At 37.1% G+C, this 10,187-nt stretch overlaps 1 protein-coding gene across 1 annotated transcript; it reads right to left on the bottom strand.

Annotated features, from left to right (window-relative positions):
- Positions 1 to 474: 474 nt before the first annotated feature.
- On the bottom strand, positions 475 to 7,177 carry LOC149785222 (uncharacterized). The gene is made up of 3 exons (XM_089979045.1): positions 7,011 to 7,177; positions 2,245 to 2,348; positions 475 to 1,726 (listed from the first exon to the last, which is right to left on the bottom strand). Exons 2-3 carry the CDS (start codon positions 2,330 to 2,332, stop codon positions 489 to 491), a joined length of 1,326 nt encoding a protein of 441 aa, XP_089835171.1. The 5' UTR covers positions 2,333 to 2,348; positions 7,011 to 7,177; the 3' UTR covers positions 475 to 488.
- Between the last annotated feature and the right edge of the window lie 3,010 nt (positions 7,178 to 10,187).

Below are 10,187 nucleotides of genomic sequence, written 5' to 3'. Positions count from 1 at the left end.
TCTCGAATTGTATCTGATTTCAATAACACAACTGTAAACTCTGATCACAGATGGATTTCCAATGAATGATCAAAAAAAAGGAATAAATTATTTATCAAATCCCTGTTTATACATATTTTCATTTGACCGATATCAGAACAATATGTGAAGCAATCCAACGGAAAATCCCAATCTAATTGTAAACATGACTGGCTTTGAACCCAAGTGTTTCGTAAACGTTCTATTTAAAAGTGACCATAATTAAAGTACATCTTACAATCATGGACAAAAGGTATGCATAAAATACAGATTAAATATACATAACAAGCAAATGTACTAAGATTGAGGTTACAGATACAAAGCACAAATATCGTGTGTGTGTATGAAAGAGAGAGGAGGAGATCTAAATGGAATGAAATACTCCAAGTACAAAGAAGCATTGTTTGAAATCGCTGTTTCATGGTAAAGGAATGATGAGAACTAATTTGCCGAAAGTGTATTGAATTTTTTTAATCTGTCAGGTCAACAAACTGACTCGTATCATCAGTGTGATCTTCTGTGAATGATGACTGAACCCGCTTTGAGTTTCTTTTACCGACCTCTTTGTCCAATAAGTATTTCCGTCTATTTTGAAGACACACTCGTAACTTGGCCCAGATAACCTCATGGTAGTCAGCCAACTGGGGAGCCGCGGCTACAACGTACCGAGAGAACATTTCTTTCTGGTGGTTAGGTATGTCCTTGAGAAGGGGTGCCGTGTCCCAAAACTTGGCAGCTTGTGCTGCATTTCGCATGAGAACTTGACCCAGTCTTTGAGCGTCTGATGGTTTTCCTCTCAGAGACTTTTTGCCTAGCAATTCCTCTGCCGTATACTGCTTGATACTGCTTCCGATGGCCATGAATTCCACTTCTGTGATAGCCGCCCGGCGTTCTTCCATGGATAGCACTTTTGATGGTCTTTCAGATTTTGATTCCTGCTTCTGACTGCTATTTGTGAATGTATTTTGGCTAGTCCCATGTTCTTCGTTTATTATTTTTGATTGATAATCTAATTGTGGTTTTGCACAATCTGGAGATGGTCCAATGGCACTGGTACTACTAACAGTCACTGGACTGCTAGGGAAAGGAGGGCGTTTCGGGGAATCATCATCAAGAATGACAACAGCTGTTTCATTTTTAACTGGCACCGATTCTTGTAGTGACTCCACTTTGCTGATTTTAAAATTCATAACCTCTGTACTATCTGCAGTCGGTCTGTGTGATATCTGCTGTAAAACAATTGGAGTTGACACCAGTCCTGACTCCGACCGACTGATAAAATTAGTTGGTATCGGTGAGGTGGCCTGTCTTTGAACAAGTGGGGAATGAATTGGAACTTGCCTTTGTAAACTATTCACGCTAGGCCAAGGATTTCCTTCACTGTAGACGCGGTCATCGTGTCTTTGGAAAACAGGGCTTACGGCTGGCGGACTCGTTAATCGTTGAGATCCTGGACTAGGTCCGCGGAGCTTTGTGTCATTTAAACTAATTTGAGACGATGGTGGAGGGCTAAATCTATAAGGGGCCGATTGGTTATGTTGGAGCGTATTTGCAAAAGAGGCATGTCCTTTCAGTCCAGAAGGTGAGGCTTGTGTTTTTGATTCACGAACCAATTTTCTGACGAGGAAACGGTCCTTGAATACTGTGAATAAGTCCTTTATATCTTCTTCGCAGAAATCAAGCAGCATTCTGCCAGTAACGTTATTCTCTGAAATTGATATCATGAAGGTTATCATTCATAGAATCAGGAGGAGAAGGAGTGTGTGTCGTAGTGGTGGTTGTGAATTTTGTAATGTTCAAGTGATGACTGTTACGAAAATACATGTGAAACCTTTTGATGGAGTTTATGTTTGTGGTCTCAGATGGATGATCTGGAGTGTTCTTATTTGTCCCTAAAATGATTAACTTTTAATGTAAGCTTAGTTCAATCATCAATGCTAAGGTCCACAAGGTGTATTGAGATATGTAAGGCATGAAATTAAAAATGATTTTCAAATTGGAAAAGAGTGAAGACTTTTTATTTCCTTTCATCTGTATTTTTGATCATGAGTGTGCATGCTGGTTGAGGATCAGAAGATGCGTATGTATGCAAATGTGATTAAAGCCCTTTGTTTCTTCAACTTCAAATGAAATGCAGTAGTTTGTTGGGTTTTAGGGGGATGTTGTTTTTCTTGTTTATTTGTTTGTTGTTTTTTATTTGTTTGTATGGGTTTTTTTGTAAATCACCTGTTATGGATGAGACCCCTGTGGAACTAACCCCCTCCTGTCTTAGGAGATCGCTAAGTCCTGCTGCAGTCAGGAAGCCTAAATTCATTCCCGGTAAGAAAAGCCTGAAAGTGAAAAGAGGCATCTTCAGAACTCTATTCTATAATTCGCTTTTCAAAAATAATAATTAATCAATAACACTGGACTATAACAAATGGATCGTGAAGTTTTGTCTTGAGTCTAGTACATTTAACTGACGCAACTAAAAAAAGGACACAAATTTAGCTGTAATCAAGGAAAGTTGTTCTTTATCGGGATCCCATTGGCCAATTAGACTTGATACCTGGCACAATGACCGAAAGGTAAAGTTTCACACCAGTTTTCTGTCTGTGGAGCGGGCAAGGGGCTAATTTAACCTACAACTCCGTGCATTACGAGATCAACCAACAGGTATTTTTTTTTTTAAATTTACTTGAATCTCGTGCATAATAACTGCAGCTTAACTATAGTTCGAGTCCAACCTGCATGTTTACAAATTTGGTTGTTAGCAGCACTCAGAATGAACTATAATTTGTATTTAAAAAAATGAACTATAATTTGTAAATTTGTATAATAAAATAAAAAATAAAGAATAATAAAAAATAATTAAAAAAACACGCAAACCGTCCATCATAATGGCTTAATTTCACACACACAAAATTGCTGATTATCTAAAATGTCATCGCGTTCCTAGCATTCGCCCTTCAGCGTAAACCTAGACCAGGTTATACGCTGTTCGTTCTACTTTTCATAAGCGAACAATTTAAACTGCCGGGTAATTATGCGATGGTGCTCGCGTTTGTGTGCTCACTATGCACAGGGAATTACGAACAATACTGACGACATACTCTATTCGGAATACAACCTGTAAAAACAGACCATTTATAGATGTATCCAGTAAATGTCAAGCTCAGCGGATGTCTCGTGCAAATCATTTGAGTATTTTTCTTCCCTACACCCCCATCCCCATTTAAACCTGATGATTCTATATGTTGCTTATTCTTCCGCGGAAAGGTGTTACTCATAATTCACAAACTGTGTGCAGCAACCGAGAAAACAATAAGAGAAAATATATTTTTATCCTCAAATACAGGGAAAAAAATCCTCGTCTCTTTCAGATGCAAGTCGAATAAGTTCCACTCTCTGAAAGAGGTAATCAAGGTGTTACTTCCTATATTAGTAACTTTTTGATGGATGCACATCCAGTCAGATGAGCGAAGAACAGATTATGATAAAATGATAGGTGTTGAAAATAACACTCAACGACGTTTCAACAATCAGCCTTCACTTTTACTTTGTAATGTTGTTTCATCAGCTTTGTAATGGAAAAAACAAACTATTGAGGCAAATCATTCGGTTTAAATGGCCTTAAACTATTGTTCTTAGCTATGACACGTGTGTGTGTGTGTGTGTGTGTGTGTGTGATTTAGATTTTTAACGTAGCTTTAACAAATTTCCAGTCATATCGCTACGATGTCTGCAGTGTGGCAGTTTAAAGTGATGTCTAGCACTGGGGCGTCATGCCGCAGACATGTAGCATGATGTCCCACCCAGTTACATTATCCTGACACCAGGCCGACCAGTCCTAACATTAACCTCTTAATGCTGAGCGCCTAGCGAGGCAGCTGTTAGTACCATTTTTAGAAGTCTTTGGAATGACTCGGCGGGGGTTCGAACTCACTACCTCCCGCATCCGGGGCGGACGCTCTAACCACCAGGCCACCGGTGCGGTCTCGTTATGACACGTCATCTAGTCGTTATGATGTTAATAAAGTTATTGTTCGGGCATGTAATAACAACCATAAGCTTGAGGGCAGTTCAAAATGGACATTATTTACATTCTATATCGTTTCTCATTCAGAACTTCGAGGTCTGTCAAACGGATTATACCTCGAAGGTATGCCGATAACTGCCATTCACACACACACACACACATACAGAGGCATTCACTGCGGGAGCCATAAGCACCTGACCTGACTTGAAAATGACTTCATACGCATAAACCTTCCCTAAGCTCGACTGGCCTTGCGGTCCGGTGAGCAACAATCTCTTAGAACCTGAAAATGTTTATAAATAGTTCAATCTCTTAAGTTCATTACTTTTTTAAATAAGGTAACGTGCTGTACATGCTCGAATGATGTAACATATATTTACATACCTTCTATTTTCGAACTATGAGCCTGTACGCTTGGCTATTAGCTACTTTTGGTGCTATTCTTTGTCACATACAAATATTTGCTCACAAAATATACTAAAAGAGATTTAAAACGTTATACGAAACCTTAGTCACTCTATTTAAGAAGAAAAAAAGCCTACCCACAAAACAACCTTACCTCAAGTAAAAAATACCCCCGTCCCCGTCCCAAAGCATAATAAATCATTTTTTAAATCAGTAAACCATCGTGATATCACTAAATATTTCAAATAGCTTTTTGCATTTTAAGTATTATTTTAATGTAAGTACCAAAAAGATGGTGCAGAATGTCCTATTTCTATTTAATAAAACATGTTTGTGATACATTAAATGTCAAAATATTAAAATTTCAGTTATTTCTAAAAACAAATATTTACTTATTCTTTGTATATGCTACATCATCCTGCATATGAAAATGTAATAAATTTGACACGCGTATTTAAGAATGTTTAATATTTACTCGTACAAGATCTTTTACCCTACCAAAATAACATAGTTCTGCTCCACCTCCAACAGCCTGTCGGTTAACCTGTTCCAGTACCGTAATTACCGTGAATTGGAGTAAGAAGCGACACAGAAACATCCATCATTTTTAATGCTTGACATGAAATGCTAGCTTATTTATCAGTATATTTAAAAGTTCTTCCTCTTTAATATACCCTACGTACGGCATATCTCTAAAATTGACCATATGTCCCTAAACATGTTGAATGGACACACCTCTTTGCAGGTTTTCATGAACCGATAAGGTCTCCATGATCTCAAACCCCAAGCTCGCTTAACGTTTTATTACTCTTAACGTTATGTCTTTGCAACTATTCCTATCCTGTTCACTTTTGAACTTTCAGGCTTAAAAGGTGATTGCTAAATTCATGTGCTACTGACTGGGTTCAAAACTATGTCACGGTTATGTATTTCTCATTGCAGTAGTGATCATACAGATTTTACATATTGCTCATTTTCTAAGACAATGCTGCATATTCTGTTAAGATCCATGATGGGTGGGTTTTATCTCAAGTTATAAGACGTACTGATAGAAAAGCGTCGAACGAATTCATCTCACTTAAGTTTTGCTTAACTTCTTAAAGCGTACGCTAGATTACAGTGACCTGATTTCGATGCTTTAATAAAATCTTACGTCTGTTATCTTTCCACGTACAAATATGAAACCAAATAACTGGCAATTAAACAGTTAAGAATGTCATTCATAATTAGAAATCAAATCACACTAACATACTTTTCACGCTCCAGTGATCTGCTGGGAATATGTGTCCTGGTTCATGCATGTGTTAGGACAATCGATACAGAAAAATCTCCGTTTTTCTATTTTAAAATAGTTCATGTAGACTGAAAGCCTTAAGCAGACATTGATATAGCAATCTATAGAAAAAAAAAATAGATGGTAAAAAGACAGGGTAGTCCTACATACATACATACATACACTCACTTCAATTATTTGCAAAATAAAAATGTAAAATTTTAAAGTAACTGATAAAGAAGCACACAAATATAAGTTGTTTAGAACGACTGTTTTAAATATTTAGAAACAACACATAGCAACAAGATTCCTCATATTGAAAAATTGCCTATTTAAAGACCAGCCTCAACAGTGCAGTAATTTTCACAGTTTTGGGCAAAAAGTTTTGCACAACTTCAAAATTTAATGCAATAAGAAAACGTGATCATGATAAATAGTCGTATAAAGAAGATCGTAGAATGAACTGAAAATAAATGAACACAGAATTCACTTTATAATTACCTTTATACGCATAAATATCCCGATATGGATGGTGTTGGACACGATAATAAAAATATTGTTACTAAATCAATTTATCGGTTTAAATTCCCTTTCTTCCAAAGGAAGTGTTTACCAATGCAAACACATTTTTAATATTCTTAGTCTTATTTTAGTCATTAAAAATGTTTTATAGTAATGACCTGTTTACGAAATGAAAGAAAGAAAAGAGACATCAGTGTCGTCCCCATTGCGGACCTTAACATCCTCCAGGCCCAGTCTAGAGCTTTGAGATTTACTGAACCACTCTCAAGTGTGTCGAATTACCTAGGTATACAACCATCAACCCTGGTCATAGGAAATTATTTAACCCCAAGGATGGAGGTTAATATATTTTATATTGTGATTTGTAGCCGCTGCAAATGTCGACCATTTTAACCAACTTACAATTTTAAAGTTGGGAATAAAATTCATGGCGGAGTGTATACATGTCAATTATTACATCATATACATGTAGTAAAAGCCTAGGTATAGTAAAATAACACTTTAAATTACGCCATTACTGATGATAATTTAATTGCATTCATTTACGGTGACTATGTACATCAGAGTAAAATGCATCGAATCTTCCAAATCTCACGTCGCCTGGAAACAGTATAACATGCATACCCTGCTATATTGCAAATTCAACCGATTGCAGACCCGCATATGGTTTTATTTCGCACACAATTCAATCGTCTGGCCAAGCCGCCATTAAAATCCTTGTACATGAATACAACCTACGGCTTCATAATAACTGCGGTTGAAAGCCATACCTACCGTACAGTGTTGAAAGTCGTTCTGCTACTGCACAATCCTTATAATTTATCAGTCCCTTTTCTTTACATTATGTCTTTGTTCACGATATATTAAGCATACTGTACGAGTCAGTGATGTACATGTAATTAACTTAGCTTGCAGGAAGAAGTAAGGAGGTTATCACTGAGTCTAAAAATAGACATCGATTTCTTTGCCAGATTAAGCGATATTCATGGCATGGGAGATTTAATGGGTTATTATAATGGTATCCCTTGAGGTTCTCAGAGGGGAAAATTAGCACGCCGATTGAAATATGCGAGAGATGTACGGGGTCAAACGGTAGGAGACTCGGAATGATCCGGTGATAGCATTTCGAACTAGCACCCTTTCTGTCGCGAGTCAAACACGCTAACCTGAGAGACACCCGGCTCCTGATAATACCTATGGATAAGAAGAAATAAATGATATAATAAGCAATGACAACATAATTTAAGTTCGGATTTGAAACACTTAAACTATAGTCCCACAAAACCAACAATGAATAATATGTGTCGGTAAATTCAGAATATTTAAATTGTATTTAGACAAGCTGACAACAGAAAAACTCAGATGAAATCAGTTGATCTGCTTAGTTACCGAGACAATTACAGGTTAATGATACAAGTACATACATTTAGAAAGTGGGAGCGGAAGACCAATAGAAAAAGACACATATGGTAGGTATAAACTGTTGGTGGGTTGGTCGATATGTATATCAATCGATGCGTACGTCTGTATGTGTAACTTGTAGCGCCTTAGGTTCTCTGCTAGAATCGCAAGAGTGGGTGGGTTCTACAATTTTGGTATCAATTGATACGGTGCTAATTATGAAAGTGATGGATTTCGCCCACTTACCCGTTCTTAATATAAACTTTCTCGCAATTTATTGTTGTTTTCATAGTGTTACCTACCACTATCTTTTACAGGCATAAATTATTTTCATATATATTACTTTAAAATGCCATCTTATTTTTGTTATTCCCCGTATGTAAATATTAGTTGGTGGGGAAACCATCCCACCGACTACCTCACAAGTCATCATAGGTGTGAATTATTTTACAAGTAATACTAGTTAACACTAAAATTTAGTATTTTTTGGCTACTCTATGGAGGAGAAAATACTGATATGTGCAGTGTTACCGTTATGTTTCAACAGTCACTTATTATTAATACGGTTTTGTACAGTAAATATTTTCTTCACTCATCTGATAATATTTGCATTCCTATACTACCAGTCTCCTACGAGAACAAAAAAATTAGAAAACAAATAATGGTTCTACAATCTAGAGTATTAACACTTTTGCAGTTGCTCAACTTTATAGCTGTTTTGGATTATCCGTCAGTGTTGTCATTTAGTGGGGCTATAATCACGCACGATATTCATCACGTGACAGTCACGTGATAAATCCGCCGACACTAGATTCACATAATCAAAATAATCAAAATATTTGAGTGAGCTCAGCTTGCATCTCATTGGATGCTCGATTATATTGACACCGCTCATTACCCTCCGATATATCGTAGTAATTCGAAATGGCGACTGGTGGTAGGATTGTTTGATTAGATTTGGATTTACAAGGTGCCAAACAACGAATTTGATAAGGAAATGTGATGTACAAATCGCCAAAAGTCGCCAAAAGTCCACTCAAACGGACAGCAACTCAAGTGTCTCGAGAAATAAAGTAAAGATCGAAAAACGATTGTGGTGGATAAATATATCTGCAAATGTTTTATGAATGTGTGAAATCAGATCATACACCCCCAATATACGAATTATGTGCTGATTTATTGGACAACCTCTTACGTACCATGTTAATCAAATAAAGCTGGTACATCCAATTACAAATATATGTAGGCGCGGCTTAGTGGTCGGCTTCGGTCTTTAAACACATCTTGACCTTTCTAATTAAATTTAGTCTTTAAAATGCGCGCTTTTACCAGTTATTAATGGTCTCAGAAGTGTAAAAAAAAAAGTTTGATTGGACACTCCTGTTAATGATACAAACGATGGTAGAGTACACACTACACCTAACACCACTATCTTTTTAAACGCTGATTGCAACGGTATATAAACTATACATGTTTGCAACGGAGAATGACAACAGATCGAGAAGAAGAAAAAAAAACTACTTTGCGCTGCATTGTTAGCACTAGCTTGCAAGTATTGACATCAAGTAGGTTTGTCATTCCTTATTCCTCATTCAGGGCCGAATTTAGACATGATGAGGCCCTAAGCTATGGGAAGCTGTAAAGGTCCTATTTTGGTAAGTGTTAACAGAGAATAAGGCTGTTTAACAAACATTATGAAATGATGAGAGGCCCCTTCAGACTGTGAGGCCCTCTGCTGTTACTTCTTAAACGTATGCATCAATCCGGCCCTGCCTTCATTCATGATTCAATAAGGAGTACGTATCCAGTTACTCATTCCGGGGTCCAGCGTAGATGAGTGGTCTAAGGCGCTAGCCTTTACTCTTACATCTTTTCTCTGTCTGTGTGGGTTCGAGTCTCAGGTTCGGCCAACGTGGGTATGTAAGAAAACGTGCCAGTAACTACCCGTGGGTCGGTGTTTTATCCCTGGTTATTCATCCACCATATATATTGGCCTCCGTGTATAACCTGTCATGTGCTGAAATATGGCGTTGAGCCCACAAGGACAAAAACTTATTCCCGATTCAGAAATTTGGACTTCTAGTTGTTTATTTAATCCGCATGCCAGATTAAAAATTGAATAAGTTACCATTTATTTATTCACAATTTAAATAAAATGCATAATCACATTTGAACATTATTAAGGTCATTTCATAGATAGCGGTCCACTTGGACCCCTGTGATGTGTTGAGACGAAACAGTACAGTCCGGCCTAATCGGAGAAATATGTTTTCTTATAGGTACCAGCAAATGTTCTTAATGGTACAGTTTGATACAGAGAGAACCGATAAATATGAACCCTTCCGTGAAGTACTTTCTTTTTATTGTCGAGTCCAACAGTACTAAGAGTATAGAGGAAAGTCGTCCAGTCCTTTTGAAGAAAATATGGGGCCCAATATACGGATAAATTGAGAGGAATCGTTTTAATGTGGACCGATTATATCCAAAGTTTGCAATGCATGAACCCCGACTGAGAGAATTTTTATTTCAAATTCTGACGGTTTCTAGTTT

Source organism: Sinohyriopsis cumingii, chromosome 13 (assembly GCF_028554795.1).
Source record: "Sinohyriopsis cumingii isolate HCF-2022 chromosome 13, ASM2855479v2, whole genome shotgun sequence".
Lineage (NCBI taxonomy): Eukaryota > Metazoa > Mollusca > Bivalvia > Unionida > Unionidae > Sinohyriopsis > Sinohyriopsis cumingii.
Note: the sequence above shows the minus strand (reverse complement) of the source record. Positions and strands in the feature narration are given on the sequence as shown.